This window comes from Rhipicephalus microplus, chromosome X, assembly GCF_043290135.1.
Source record: "Rhipicephalus microplus isolate Deutch F79 chromosome X, USDA_Rmic, whole genome shotgun sequence".
NCBI classification, from domain to species: Eukaryota; Metazoa; Arthropoda; class Arachnida; order Ixodida; family Ixodidae; genus Rhipicephalus; species Rhipicephalus microplus.
This window is the reverse complement of record NC_134710.1, coordinates 37696242-37712712: the sequence shown is the minus strand read 5'-3', so window position 1 is coordinate 37712712 and position 16471 is coordinate 37696242. Positions and strand designations below refer to the sequence as shown.

At 42.0% G+C, this 16471-nt stretch overlaps 1 protein-coding gene across 8 annotated transcripts in view; it reads right to left on the bottom strand.

Annotated features, from left to right (window-relative positions):
* The window catches only part of ApepP (Aminopeptidase P), a 72074-nt gene that overhangs the window by 24914 nt on the left and 30689 nt on the right, over nucleotides 1–16471 (bottom strand). For all 8 annotated transcript variants that reach the window (XM_075876244.1, XM_075876246.1, XM_075876247.1 and 5 more), the window contains 5 exons: nucleotides 15920–16029; nucleotides 15144–15293; nucleotides 15006–15066; nucleotides 14874–14943; nucleotides 14637–14741 (listed from right to left, as the gene is read on the bottom strand). In XM_075876244.1, coding sequence (XP_075732359.1) covers nucleotides 14637–14741; nucleotides 14874–14943; nucleotides 15006–15066; nucleotides 15144–15293; nucleotides 15920–16029 — 496 coding nt within the window. The remainder of the gene's footprint in view (nucleotides 1–14636; nucleotides 14742–14873; nucleotides 14944–15005; nucleotides 15067–15143; nucleotides 15294–15919; nucleotides 16030–16471) is intronic.

The window sequence follows — 16471 nt, the reverse complement described above, 5'->3', positions numbered from 1 at the left end:
CTGGTAAATGAGGTGACCGGAAGTTTTCTGAGGTACAACGCTTCCTGCTACTAAATCAATCTTGAAACCATCTACAGCGGACGACACGGACACCAAGGAAAACTGTTCGATAAAGTGCTCTTTATATGCAGTGCATCCCCACATATGTGATGCTAACTAAAAGCGTAACACTGCAAAGTGGAAACACCTGTGTCACTTAAAGAACAGTTCACTCTTCTGCAGCGATCGAAGAGTGGCACTGCTAACAGAACTGTAGTTTTCTTTCTTTTTCTTTTTTTTTTTTTTGTTGTTTGGAGAGAGGGGGAAGACACATTCGCGCATGCACTTGCGGCGGTAACAACAGTGGCAATGCTGGCTCAAGGGATGCAGGCCCACCTGCCCACCTTGCACACACCCACGCTCAAATAACGGGCGCTCACTTTTGCGTGGGACTTGCCTGGGCCACGAGCGCGCCGTTGCCGCTTCGCGCTTTGGTGGCGCCGGGGCAAGCGCGAAAGATGCATGCTGTTATGAAGCATTGAAATTCTTTTGGCGGCTGCGAACCCGATGAAGGAATTTAGACGCATTCCAAGCAAGGGTGAGCAGTTAAAACGGGCTGATTTGCTCTCTGTCAAGCATGAACAAGTTGTCATCGGACCGGTTTAACACTACGAAAACCCACGAGAAGAAAACTGCCATTGTGAGCTCGACTTCATGCAACGTACAAGGGCATTTCGGGAAAGTAACGAAGCGACGGGACATTTTTGAAGCCATCGTGTATTTGAAGAGAAACCTAAGCCAGCGTGGTATCCGCAGTTTAGGGTGGCGACTAAAACCTAACCAGTTACAGTTGCACCTTTCAAGGAGAGCAAACTAGCTACCAGAAATTTGCAGTTGTTCAGGAGTGACTTCTAGCAAACGACGAGGGATTAGTCGACCACTCCTCATTCTCCCGCTCTCCATAGTAGAGGCCACATAGCATGACATGTTTGACGATAAACCTGTCAGGCCGCTACATTGTTCTGCTTGAACGCAGTCAGGCAAGTTTGGCACGTGTACCGGGAACTGGTCTTTTCGAGCACCACCCTCTTGCAGGGAGAGTTCTTAGAACCCAAATCAGCTAAGATCATCGAATGTTATCTTGATGTCGTGTGCAGAACCTTGGTGTTGTGCATTCGTGACCATACTAGGACATCGTTTAGACTGCCCTCTCCACGTGCATTCTGTGGCGTCTTTCCCCACCTTCGTGGGTGGAGCATCGAGACCATCGAGCGCCGTATTGGCTGAAGCTGCGGACAATGCGCCTAATGTAGGCAATGCAGCGCTATATAAATGGAAGACCTTTCGTTATAATTTCAGTTTTTCAATGAGCTCTTACTTGATCACCCCATGTTCACTTCTCTGTTCCTAACCATGTAAATAAATCTGTCATTCTTACGAGCACTTCATCTGAATTTTCGCACGATGGCGACCCGTTACCAAAATTAGACCCACTGAACCCGTAGTCCCAACAATGCTCATGCTGAAATGACAAATGCTACAGACAAATAAAGCTCTATTAGCTCTATTTTGTCGGTAGCATCTGACGTTTTCAAGGCTTTTCTTAAGGGGGCAGAATGGTCTTTGGGACCAAAAAGTGACAAAAAATTTATTTTTAAAATTGACATATTTGCTTTCTGCAAGTATTTTTCTATCTCTCTGCAAATTTTCACACACCAGAAAGTGGTAATTTTTTTATAATGTCATTCTAACTGTCCAGATTCTTGGTGCTGTTAACATGCAGAACCTGCAGAAAAATGCGGAACCAACTTCGAGGCTTTTTTATAATTTGCCGGCATTTGTGTTAGAAGCTCTGCTACGAATTTATGAGCCCTTTTATGAGGATTGCAAAACATGTGCACCATGATTGTTGCTTTTTGAAGAAGCTGTGTGTGTTAAGTTTTTTCTATTTTTCTCAAAAAAGATTTACGACAGTTCAATGTAGAGCCCTCAAAATCTCTGCAGCTAGGGCTGGTACAATAATAATTCTTTTTGCAATGGAAACCTGTATGTGTGTAGAATGTAAGTATGGGAGCAAAATTTAGAGACCAAGCCTTTTTCTTCAATTACTCATAAACATTGTAACAATACCAACTGCTTTTGAAAATGGATAGTTCATTTTGCTGTAAAATAACCAATAAAGGCCTAAGAACAAAAAACACTTGCATACTTTTATTCTATAGTTATTAGTCTATGTTCATCATCATCAGCCTGACTACGTCCACTGCAGGACAAAGGCCTCTCCCATGTTCCGCCAGCTAACCCAGTCATGTGATTGCTGCTGCCAATTTATACCCACAAACTTATTAATCTCATCTGCCCATCTAATCTTGTCTCCCCCTAACCCCCTTGCCTTCTCTGGGAATCCAGTTAGTTACCCTTAATGACCAGCGGTTATCCTGTCTACGCGCTACATGCCCGGACCTTGTCTATTTCTTTTTCTTGATTTCAACTATGACATCCTTAACCCCCATTTGTTCCCTAATCCACTCTACTCTCTTCTTGTCTTTTAAGGTTACACCTACCATTTTTTTTTTTCCATTGCTCGCTGCGTCCTCAATTTAAGCTGAACCCCCTTTGTAAGTCTCCAGGTTTCTGCTTCATAGCTAAGTACCAGCAAGATACAGCTGTTATATACCTTCCTCTTGAAGGATAGTGGCAATCTACCTGTCATAATTTGAGAGTGCTTGCCAAATGTGCTCCACCCTATCCTTATTTTTCTAGTTACCGTAATTACTCGAATCTAACGCACACCTTTTTTCCGGTTAAGCGAGTTCATAAATCGCATGCGCGTTAGAATCGAGTACGAAAAATAAAATTACGGTCAATCTATTGCCATGGGCAAATCCAAAATGGCCGCCCCCTACGTGCGTCGGCATGGCGCGTCGGCCATTTCTGCCTATGTGTTTCCCAAGTGCGGCACTTCGTACGTGTGCTGAGGAGTTCGTGATCTAGTAGTGCATTAGCATCGACGGCGTGGAAGGGCTGACTCCAAAAACTCGAGTGCACCACGATGCCGCTTTTAAAAGAAAAGTCATCGCGTGTGCAGAAACGGACGAAAATCTGGCCGCATCGCGGTCGTTCGGAGTTCCCGAAACGTGCGTGCGGGACCGGCGGAAACAAAAACAAAAGATTGTCGACAGCAAAGCTTCACGCAAAGGCTTCAGTGGACCACAGCAGGGTCGGTTTCCGCAAATTAAAGAGCTGCTCGGCGAGTATGTGCTTGAGCAGCGAGCGGCACAGCGGCCCGTGACGACAGAACTGCTCCAAGTGCGGGCTATGCAATTAGTCTTAGAAAAAAGTCTAATGCGGAGCCAGTTTAAAGCGAGCAGGTGCTGGCTAACTAACTTTATGAAGGGGAAAGGCTTTTAGGGGAACATGCATATGCGAAAAGTTTTGCGGAAGAATACGATGAAAAGCTTCACAGTTTTCAGAGGTTCGTCCTAAACTTGCGGCGCAACAACGGCTACCTGCTTGGGCAAATCGGGAATGCCGATCAGACACCCCTTTACTTCGACATGCCTGGCACCACAACCGTCGAGAAGAAGGGGGCGAAGCAAGTTCATGTGCTGACATCGGTCCACGGTAAAACTACAGTGACTGCAATGCTCTGTTACACGTCAGATGAGCACAAGCTTCGCCCGTACCTCATATTTAAATGGAAGACGCTCACGAAAGGAGTCGTTTTTTCGAGTGGTGTGATCGTGCGGGCCAGCGAGAAAAATGGGTGCAGGCTGCAATCGATGTCTTACGTTTTTTTTTTTTTTTTTTCGCGGCGGAAATCGGGTGCGCGTTACAATCGAGGGCGCGGTAGAATCGAGTAAATACGGTACATCAATCTCGTGGTTCGGCTCCGCGGTTATGACCTGCCCTAAGTAGACATAGTCTTTTAAAACTTGAAGTGCACTCTTACCTATCTCGAAGCGCTGCTCTCTTCCGAGGTTGTTGTACATTAACTTTGTTTTCTGCAGATTAATTTTAAAACCCACCTTTCTGCTCTCCTTGTCTAACTCCGTAATCATGAGTTGCAATTCGTCCCCTGAGTTACTCAGCAATGCAATGTCATCGGCAAAGCGCAGGTTACTAAGGTATTCTCCATTAACTCTTATCCCTAACTGTTCCCATTTTAGGCTTCTGAAAACCTCCTGTAAGCATGCAGTAAAAAGCATTGGGGAGATTGTGTCCCCCTGCCTTACACCCTTCTTGATTGGTATTCTGTTGCTTTCTTTATGAAGCACTATGGTAGCAGTTGATCCCCTGTAGATTTCTTCCAAGATGTTTATATATACTTAATCGACGCCCTGATTCCGCAGTGTCTGCATGACGGCTGATATTTCTACTGAATCAAACGCCTTCTCGTAATCTATGAAGGCTATGTATAGTGGTTGGTTATATTCTGAGCATTTCTCTATTACCTGATTGATAGTATGAATGTGGTCGATTGTTGAGTAGCCTGTTCGAAATCCTGCTTGTTCCTTTGGTTGATTGAATTCTAATGTTTTCTTTACCCTGTTAGCAATTATCTTTGTAAATAGCTTGTATACTACAGAGAGCAAGCTGATTGGCCTGTAATTCTTCAAGTCCTTCTCATCTCCTTTATTATGTATTAAGATGATGTTAGCATTTTTCCAAGACTCTGGTACTCTTCCCGTCAGGAGTCTATGTTGGCATATCTTAAATATCACTTTTAATTAAGCACTTTTTTTTATGGTGGCTTTCAACAATAAGGGGTGAGCTTAAGTTATCTCAGGAAGAAGATGAGTTGCAGGAAAACTAATTAAACATTTGAATTCAGCAGAAAAAAAACTGTATAATTTTGTGCAGTTTGATCAAGATCACTGAAGAAATAAGAAAAATAAATGTCTAAGACCAGTCTGCCCCCTTAATGACATTTTTCATCTCCTTGGATAGTTTGCCAGTGTCCTGTCTAGTGACTGCACCTCCAACTTCTATTGCACACTCTTATAATAGTAGCTGTAACTTACGCAACATCACTTCTCTCGTTCGAGCCACGAATTTATTCTGAAGCGAAACTCTGAATTCTTGTATTTTTCCTCTCAACGCTAGCTCATTAATTGGCTTCTTGCGTATCAGTTTATGCCTTTGCTTTTTTTAGGTCTAGGTTAATTCGAGCTCTTACCATTTTGTGGTCCCTGCATTAGATCTTGACAACTAATTCTACATCCTGTACAATGCCCAGGTGTGCATACAGAGTGAAGTCTGTTTTAGTTTCGCTATTTGGACTCTGCCACGCCCACTTACTGTTAGCCCGTTTTCTGCAGAAGGTATTCAATATTTATAAATTATTATGTTCTGTAAACTCAATAACTACCAAAAATCGGATGTAAGCATTGAAGGACAAGGAAGGCAAAGTCGCAACCAATATGGATAGGATAGTTGAGGCGGCAGAAGAGTTCTACAGAGAGCTGTACAGAAGCCAAAACAACTAGGATGATATTCTAACAAGCAATAATAGCCCAGAGGAATTCGACATCCTACCAGTAATGACAAGAGAAGGAAAGCCGTAGAAGAAATGCAAAGAGGCACAGCCGCTGGTGAGGACAACGTAAGAGCAGACCTGCTGAAAGATGGCAGAGAGATTATGATAGAAAAACTGGCCAACTTATATATAAAGTCTCTAGACAACAAGGGTACCGGAATCTTGGAAAAACGCCAACATCATCTTAATCTATAAGAAAGGAGACGTCAAGGACTTAAAAAATCACAGGCCAATCAGCTTACTGTCAATTCTCTTCAAACTACTTAGCAAAGTAATAGATAATAGAATTAGGGTGGCATTATAATTCAATAAACCAAAAGACAAAGCTTGATTTTGTACAGGCTACTCCACAATAGACCATATTCATACTATCAATCAGGTAATAGTGAAATGTGCGGAATACAACCAACGCCTGTACATAGCCTTGATAAATTACGAGAAGGCGTTTGACTCAGTCGAGACATCAGCAGTAATGCAGGCACTATGAAATTAAGGCATCGACAAACCCTGCATAAGCATACTGAAAAAATCTACAGTGGATCTACAGCCAGCACAATTCTCCAAAAAGAAAGCGATAGAATCCCAATAAACAAGGGCGTACAACAGCAAGACATGATCTCTCCAATGCTATTCACAGCGTTTTTACAGGAGGTTCTCAAGGCCCTAGATTGGGAAGAGTTAGGGATAAAAGTTAATGAAGAGTATCTGGCAACCTGCAATTGGCTGATGATATTTCTTTGACGAGTAACTCAGCAGACGAATTACAGCTCATGATTACAGAACTGGACACAGAAAGCAGAAGAGTAGGCCTGAAAATTCATATGCATAAAACTAAAGTAATGTGCACCAATCTCGCCAGAAAACAGCACTTTGTGACAAGTGGAGAGTCGTTGGAAGTGGTCAAGAAATATGTATACTTAGGACAGGTAGTAACCGTGGAGCCAAACAAAGAGAGTGAAGTAACTAGAACAATAAGAATCGGGTGGATCACATTCGGCAAGCATTCTGAAATCATGAATGGTAATCTACCACTAGACCTCAAGAGGAAAGTATATAACTGCGTCTTGCCGGTACTTACCTAAAGTATAGAAACCTGAAGGCTTACAAAGAGGGTTCAGCTAAAAAACAGGACGATGCAGTGAGCGATCAAAAGTAAAATGATAGGCGTAACTTTAACAGACAAGAAGAGAGCAGAATGGGCCAGGGAACAAACGGGGTCAAGGATATTGTAGTTAAAATCAAGAAGAAGAAATGGACATGGGCAGTGCACATAGCCCGTAGGCAAGATAATCGCTGGTCATTAAAGGTAACTGAATTCGCAGAGAAGGCAAATGTGCGAGAGGGAAACAGAAAGTTAGGTGGGTCGATGAAATTAAAAAGTTTGCAGGTAAAACGTGGAAGTAGGAAGCAAAACACCGTGTTGATTGGTGGATCATGGGAGAAGCCTTGCCCTGCAATGGGCCCAGTCAGGCTGATAATTATGGTGATGTACATAAACAGACAACTTTTGTACTTACAGCATTTATATTTGCAGTATTTTACTCTATAAAAGGTCTTGTATACCAAATGTTATTTTGATTTGCACTTGTATATTTTAAATTGCAGTACAGAATTACATTTACAATTGGAGAAGACTTTATACAGATTTAGGTTGTCTCTTGGCACACCTGTTTACAAACATTTCAAGAAACTTCAGTTATCCTTTCTGGTAAAATTAATGTATGTCTATTGTTCATATTATAAACAAACACTTGAAATTACTGATTGAACAAAAGGGCTCCAGGTAATTAAACTCACTTAAGATTCTATAACATGCCACCAAAGCACGACACACATGTATTTGTGCATTCAGACCCCATTGTAACGTAGCTAATGTGGTAAGGAATAAGAACTTGTGACACTGTGCTCGGCATTTTTCCATAGCCACCGATCCACCAAAGCTAACTGAATGATATAGTACACGTAACCTTATTCAGTGCAGTTTGATTGAATCACATAACTATCATAATAACTATCATAATAATCATAACCTTAAAGTCAAAGTTTCCTTATGCCGCACAAACACTTGTTATGCTTCTTTTCTGCCACAAACAAGCAGCGACTGGAACCGCCTTCCTGCCTCTACCGCTGCGATCAAAGAACCTGCCGCATTCAAAGCTTCAATTAATAATATATTGTTCAACCACTTCTCTTCTGTAATGCCTTCGGACCCTGAGAGTATGAAAATAAATAAATAAAATAAATATATATCCACTACTTGCACAATACCAAGCCAGTATGCAATTTTGCAGCCCCAGAATATTACATAAAATGAGCACTATCTGTGGCAAGTGAACGCTGATTTTCTGGCTTTTGTTGTCACAGTTCACAGTGGTCAATATATATACACAGTTAACTCTCACTTGTACTAGCATTGGTTTCAGTTTAATGGATATTTCAGACTAACAAACTTGTAGGAAATTTTCCGTGGTTTTCCCATGCATTCTATGCAAAAAGTTTTCAGTTAAACGAATTTCTGAATGGCTCATACTTTAGTTGAACTAACTTCATTTGCAAACACAAGCTCTCTTTGAGATGAATTCACTGAAGTTTTGCTGCAACTCTGCAAAACTCTCGTCACCGATGTGTGCTGCCACCAAAGCGTCCATCTATATATATGCGGTGGTGCAACATCACTTGTGCAGGCAACACTGCCAAGGCAAATCGGTGAAGTAAAAATTTAGGCAAGTTGGTGATGGTTCATGATAACAGAGGGTGGCGCGAAATACGCAGCATACAAGGAAATAGAGGGCACTGGTTTTGTTTGGAATAACTGCATTACCAATATTCAGTGATGGAAACAACATATTGCTTTTTAGAGCAGATCCTGGAGCAGAAAAAAATGTGCTATAAAGCAATTATATGAACAGTCTCGGCATGTTTTTGCCACCACCGTTGTCATTCACTTATATATATATATATACACACACATACATATATATATAAGGGGAAGGTGCGCTAGCCTCCTCTTATTGTAGAGTGAACATTGCGTTTCCGGCCGGGGTCGTCTGCACACGCGCTTACCTTGTGAACGAACGAGGGGGGGGGGGGGGAAGGGCTTATGCTTGCCACGCTATTGCGGCAACGATTGGCGTGCGGCTCTTGCCACCACAGCAGGAGCTTATACGGGCTGCCCTCTCAACACGAAAAATGGTGCCAAAAGTGTACCTGGAGCGGCCGTGCACATTTATATGCGCTCTACACATGATAAACTGCCACCAGCGGTGACACACGACATATAGCCCTTAGTACCAGCATACACTGTCCATGGGAGGCGTTTCTCATCAACGCTGTCACTACGCACAAGCCTTGTTCTGGTCATCTACTGTGGCTGCACCGCAGGAAACTTGGTTACTTAGCAAGTGCATGTTTACTACAATTAATATTGCTCTTAAAATGCTAGCTTTGCTTCGTAAAACATTCGAATATGTTACTATCGCATTCATTGCTTTGCCCCATTGGCAAAACAGTGACTTTTTTAGGGTGGCTACTGGTGTTTCTGGAGCATATGCATGTTTTGACCACTCCCTCAAGTCTAAAGCATCATTTAAGCATCTGACAAATATTCATATTTGTCATACAGCATGCACTATACTAGTATGCAGCTAGTATACAAACAGTATAGTGTAAATCATGGAAGGGGGGCAGCAGCGTCCGGACTTTTTTTGTTCAGGCTGGGGAGCACACCCTTTGCAAGTGTCTTCCTTGAGATTTAGCTTTAGCACGTGATACAAGTGAGTTAACAGTTCAGTATAGTGTGATCAACTTTTTAAAATGCTGTTTATCTTTTACTGTGTACCTGTGTTAAAATATGCCCCTCAGCTGTGTAAAATATGGAAATCGCATAAGGCCAGAAAAGAGACTGAATAGAACAATGGGATTGCTTGAGATTGGACCCCATACTCAAGTTAGGATTCATTTCAAAACATGATTTCATTGTTATATAAATAAAAATAGAACCCATATTAAACGGCTGCCATGGCTTGATTTGTATAAACTTGTGATTTTTCTGGACTTACTCCCCTCAGTAGCATACTAGGATGATAGTGTATACAGCTTGCTTTTGGTTTCGTTTAAGCTCACTGGACAGTCACATGGTTTAACTTTATTGTTTTTAGTTTCCCAACACCATTTCAGAGCAGGTTCGGAGAAGTTACTAACAAATATTGTATTTTGAAGCAGCATAGAGCAGCATTTCTCTTTTGGAGCCTTTTGGAGCAGCACTTCTATCACTGAATATGTTTATCCTGAATAAAAAATTCAGCTGCTAGTAGAGCATCCTTCCATGTCCTCCATTTTCTTGTGAATGCGTATATCAAACCCTCGCCAGTTATCATGAGGCAAATTGCCCGTGCGAGAAGTGAAAACAAGCCACGTTTTAGTACCTGCACAGAGCTGTCACATTGGGAAATTGTTTGCAATGCTTTCCTGGAACCGTAAAGACAAAGAGTGCGACAAAGTTGTAATGGTCGAGGAAGATTCGAGTCATGTATCTTCAGCTGAGGCTGCAGAATATGTATTAGAAAGTTGTGAGAGTCTATATCACAGCAGCAAGCTGTGCCTAAGGCAGTGCACAGAAACACAGACTCTCAGGACAGTTTTGTCTTTTTTGTGTTTTAAATCTTTCGTTACCACGTGAAAATGGTTGTTTTTCATATGTCTCGGGAAGATCGTTTTTGCCAGTTTGAAAAGCACTCCAGCATGCATTGCAGCATACTGAAGTTTGCACAATGAAATGCTCTTTCCAAAAATATACGTTTTAGAGCAAAAAATATATGTTAGAATGAATGAAAATGTGAAAAGTGTGGAATTTTTAATGTCACTGAATAAACAGTGTCAAAAACACTATATGTGCAAAAATTTTCAAAACAAAGCAAATTCAGGAACAGTATAAAGATAATGAATGTAGTACAAAATGTTTCTCTTCACATGGACAAAGAAAATCAGAACTGAGGTGTTGCACCGTTGCTTGCGCCATGCGGTGAAGCATTTCATGGTTTTTCGCGAGACACAAGTGTACTCGTAAACTTTTGTCAGTAAACTTATGTTTTCTTGCGATAAGTCTCCAGGTGTTCGATTATAGGCACCCATGATGTGAATAATCCCTCTATAAATGAGGTGTCCAATGAACTTCGCTATTTCATCTAGCGTCACCTCTTTCCATGAACCACCTCACTCCTCATAGGTTGGCGTTGCAATAAATGCATCCAAGCATATTTCTTTGCAGTTTCGCGCATTTCATATTAAAAAAAAATATCGCCCGCGGTTCTAAAACGTTTTGCACTGCTCCATATACAGGGCGAACATGTGTTCCAGGGCCATTCCTGTCGTTAGGAGAAGCTCTGCAGCCAGCACCAGCACACTGTGTCCCAGCGAAGTGTGGACCACGCAAACAACCAGAGTAGCTATAAGATTGTACAGAAAGGTCAGAAGCTATACGTACTTGCTGTGGAGACAACTTGGGGGTGTAAACAAAAACAAAACAAACACATGAATGGCTGCGGGTGTCTGAGGCTGACGCAAAACACCGTCGCCATAAAACGTAAAGCTGAGGGGTGGTCATCCTCGAGCTTTTAGCTCGTCGAAAGTTCAAGTTGAGAGACTGTACTAACTATTAAAAAGTGCTGGGTGCACGAGAAACAAATTTAATAAGCCAAAATTGATGATCCAAAAGCGCCGATCACCGATGATTGATTTGAATAGGCGTGGTAACGAAAGAGTTAAGGGCACCAGTCCAAATAAAAATGACCGAATTCTTTTCAATATACATTGCATTTCACACGTTTGATTTGACATGTGCTGTGCCAAATGCTGTTTTGTAATGTAGTTAAGTGAACCATTTCCACGAGTCCCTTGAAGTTAACTCAAGCGAGAGTTTATTGCATGTTTATTTATATGCCATTTTATTTTTGAGTATTGCAAGAGTGGACCAAATGTACATAGAGCAAAACAAATTAAAATGAATTGCCACATTGGACCCTGTTCCCATCAACTTCTCCATTGCTAGCATGGCTTCACTTCCTGTGGACACTTAAACCGTTTTGCAAGGAAAGGGATGTGTGTGCACCCACAAATTGGCCTTTTCAAACTATCCCATAATGCATACTGCAAGTAAGGTCACAAAGTGCCCCCTATGATATAATTCTGCCTTTTGTGAGTTGGCGAGGTACCAACTACGCGCCTGTAAGGCAACATGCGCACGTGAGCACATGGTGCGAATGATGTTGCTGATAATGAAAATTATGCTTGCATGGCTTGTAATTTAAACCAACCACTCACTTCGCAATTCAAATGTCTCGATACCTTGTGCGGTTCCACATTTCTGCTACACAATATTACATGACACTCCACGCCCTATATTACATTCATATAGCATCTTCTTCCGAAGCTATTTCAAGCACAGGTGTGTGCTTGCCCCGCAGAAGTTCTGGTTTCGATTTGAACTCGTACTGAAGTTTTTTTTGTTTTAAATTTATTTCCTTTTTTGCATTTATCTCGAATTTTCACTTACAGACAACACTGACTTTTTGCTCACAACCAATGACACTGACACCAGAATTTCAGAAAACAAGCTCCTTAAAGCTATCGGATCATTACACAGTTTAACATGGTTAGTAACACTTAATGACTGGCTGATCCTGTGACAACGAATACCTGAAATTTGGTTCTAATGATCAATAGATCTCAGGAAAAAAAATTGGTTCCGTATCTGCATGTTTCACTGCAAGTGTAATCGAGAAACGATAGTCTTGCATCTGCAAAGAGTGAACAGAACGTTTTTTTTTATGTTCTGCGTGAGAAAATCAGTGAATTGTATTCTGGAGGCGCTGCGTTAGAGTGCCTCGATCCGTGCAGTGGAGGCAAACTAGCGCTTCGCGGCACGTAAGACACAAGCGCTATCTAGCCGTTAGCTTTGAAAATGAAGGATGGCGTGCGCGCCTGTCTCGGAGGCGATAAGGTGTAGAACGCAAAGCAACGGGTAGGTGCGACCATCGTCTCGTATTAGTGAAGTATTGGAAATACTTGCCTTTTTATGCATAGCGTTGCATTGTCAGCCCAGCATGATAAACGGCACGGTTCTTATAATACCTTCTCTAGTATATAGAGAAACACCACAAAACATATACGTGTTGTTACTGTGCCTCAGGTATGCACAATAATTGCTTGTTAATTGACAATCGCACAACTACGAATACTGAAACTTGAGCAATATTGGTGGGCGCTGCGGATGGGGTTGGAGTTATGCCGTTTCGAGTATCTTTTCAGCGAACAGACAAACAGACAGACAGACAGACCAAAATTTTGCGGCGAAGTACCCCAAGAAAGACTATCATCATCAAAAAAGTGTGCTTGAAGGTAAAGTGTCAACAAAAAAAGCATAAAGTTCAGCCCTTTCTAATGAGCCTAGCAGGTGTTAGGTATTTTGTGTTGAATGAAATCACCCACTTGTTATACAATTCAGAAACATTTTATACAAAATGAAGTGCGAGGTAGATAAGTACATAATTCTGTAAGGTTTTAAAATTGCCAAATTTTTGCAAAATAGATGGATGCACAATGTTTTGGATATTCAGACACCCACAACGACATTCCACTACAGAGTACCTATTTTGTGAGAGCTCGGGTGTCCACAATATAGTTTCACGACGCCCCTGTGTCTTGGGTAGCCACGTATAGGGTAGCCAATCAAGTAAGCCAAACCTTTCCTCTTCGCTTTTTTTTCCCCTCTTGTCTTTTGCCTCCTGCCCGGACAGGTTGGCAGAAAGTTATAAAATGCTGTCACTCGGCTATCCCCTTCCCCATCATAATCAGTGAGGCAACCTATTGGTTCAGTTTTGGTGGAAATCGAGTCCTTCATTGTACGCACAAGACAGCTTGGGACACGAAAAAATTTGTATGAGTTTAGCATCTTTGGCCAAGGGCGGTCCTTTAAAATTTGCCAGACAGCAGTTAATTTAGCTTGTTGGGGAAAGGCACAGCCTAAGCGCATACACATACACTCCTATAGTCTCAGTATTTTGAAGTAGTGCCTTGTGACCTTGTAACCATCTGATTCTCTTTCAGTTTCCATTACTCTGCAGCACATGACTGTAGGAGTGCATGGTGACATGGCAAGTTGGTTAAAATTTGCTTTTGTTATTGAATTGTGTTTACTTTCAAATTCAGCTAATAAATGCCAGCTAGATCCTCCCTTTCTACATGTACAGCCATGCACAGAAGTGTAATCAGTGCACAGCATGGAGCAAGTGGAAGTGCAAATGTGGGATGTTATACAGGGCTTGTAGAGCTAGGCCCTACGGTAGTCAACGAGTATGCATATAAAGTGCATACACCACACAAACAGCCTAGAGAAGCATAACTTTATATGTGTATGTGCCACGATGTGACTCAAATGTAAGCTCCTCAATGCAAAAGTGGCAACCACAGAGTATCTCTCAAACTTACCTACAAGGAAATCTGGCGCTAGTGAGCTGCTGGATGCAAGGGAATGCCGGGATATCTGAGCTTCGAACTTGACTCAGATTTGTATACCTAGAAGATGCGTCTAGCTTCACGTTAAAATGATTGATTTCTTACAAAAAGAGCACATAATAAGCTATTTATTTTTGTCACTGCACAGAAACCCGTTTCATTTAGCACTAGAACCTTTTTTTGTTGTACAATTTTACGAAGCGTAAGAAGTAGCCAACGGCCACTAAACTTGGCAGACAGACGACAAAGCGAGCGTTCCCCCCACCAATTTTATGTCGTCTTTTTCTTTCGCTGTTTGGTTGTGCCATCAAGGTAAGCTGACCTTTATTGTAGAATATTATATGCGTGGATGAGATCCATTTATACACGTTTTTTTTTTTAAAGAAGCATTATTTATGCAGTCGTATTCACTTTTCAGCCAAAGCCTCGCTCAACACCAGCCAATACAAGCCTTGCAGACACATATATCGTCATTACCAGCACTCCCCAAGAGGCTCCTTAAGAAATTTGCATGAACGGTGGCGCCACACTTTCCTCTGGGTATGTTTGTGAAAAACTCCATGGTGGCAACAAAAAACAGAACCAAACTCTTAAGCTTGCCACGCACCTTCATGCACATTGAGAAAGGCGCCAACTCCATGGCCAGTTCCATGAAGATAGTCCAAGCCTACTTCCCAGAGAGCTCTTCGTGCCAAGGTATCGAGCATTTGCCCTAAAGAAGAAAACAGATTTTGAATGCGGATGCCAAGGTATCGAGCATTTGCCCTAAAGAAGGAAACACATTTTGAATGCGATTGCAAGTTGCTTTAAAGAGCTGTTGGACAAAAAATTAAGCAGAACAAACCTTTCACGAGGCGTGGGAAAATTGCAGATGAAAGCGCTATGTTTCCCTTGACAACCCGAGTGAAGCATTCCTACAAGGAGACCAAAACTGTAGTCCACATCCCAGGAAAAGTACACCACAAAGAACACTCACTTTTTCGTACTGGCTGGGTGTGCCGAAGTGCCACGTTCTGGTCACATCTGTTGTGCCATCCCTAAACAGGCAGAAAGTGAGCAAATGTAAGCTCATCAGAATAACTGCCATGCTAGCCTTAGCACCATAATGGCTGACCTGTATTGGCCTCCCGAGTCGCACAGATAAATTTCCTCGGTCGTTACTCGCCGGTCAGACTCTTCCTCAGGACGGTAGTGGATGATAGCCGCGTTAGGGCCAGATGCCGAGATAGTCTCGAAACTTGGTCCTACGTAGTCTTCTTGTTCCCTGAACATTCATAAGGCATGAAATAAAGCACTAACATATAAATCCATTCACTGCAAGCATACGCTTGTAGGGAATGGATTTATATGTTGCAAACACTGAACAAGCGTTCGTGCCATGAGCATGGCAAAGCGATGAGCTACTTTTGCATGAAGACAACATTGCCAGTTCAAATCCTACTGATAGTAAAACTAATTAACGATAGCATTCAAGTGACACAATACCTTCAATTGTTATACCCAATCATTGTTCCAACTAAGCTGCATAAAACAGAGAGTGGCGGGCCCACGAGTGTACTAGCTAAAGGCCGAGAAATAACGTGACAGCAAAGGTGGCTTGAATTAATGCTGTTGCAGACCCGTAATCACGACATAAGGTCAGAAAGAGCAGATGGAAAAAGTTTCAGTACCGGAAATTTCAGACATCTTTATATGCTGCACATGTGGATCACATACAGTGCCACGAAGGTGTCTCAATTATTCGGCACATTGAATAATAAGGTGTTGCTAGCATGTAATTGTAATGTAGACGATTTTCCGAAATTTTCCACAATGATACAGCATGAAAAAGACCGTCAGACTACATTCTGGAGGAAATTCAAATTTTAAAATGTGCAAAGCATTCTGCACCTTCGGAAGTGTTCCAGCTTGGCAGCAGCTGTCATCTCGGTGACTTCTCCCTTGGGGACTTCAGATTCCATCCAAACAAAAAACTCGCACAGTGCCACAGCATCTTTCACCTAAAATGAGGTAATAAATTAGATTGTGTCAAACACTACTTTCACTATCCTTAATGAATATGTATTCAGACATGACACAGCACTAACATAAACCGCGGATCATGTAAAAAAACGTCTGACTGTAGGTAGTACTTTCCTGCGAGTGCTTACCGCCTTCAATAGCCAACTATAAACAGTTTCAAATTCATACTTTCCAATTTCAGAGTGCACCTGCACCTATGTCAATCCATTGGGTAAAACAAACAGTATTCTTGCCGTTTCACTTGTTTATTTGGTTTTCTCCACACAAGGAAACAAAGCACTTTCAGTGTCAGCTGACTTAGTTCTCCTCGTGGCCATGCACTGCAACTTGCTCTTCAATCAATACAATGCGTGCAGAACATCAAAAACCATTACAGCCTATAAAACAAAAGGACTTCTAAAATATCACGAAATCAAAGCA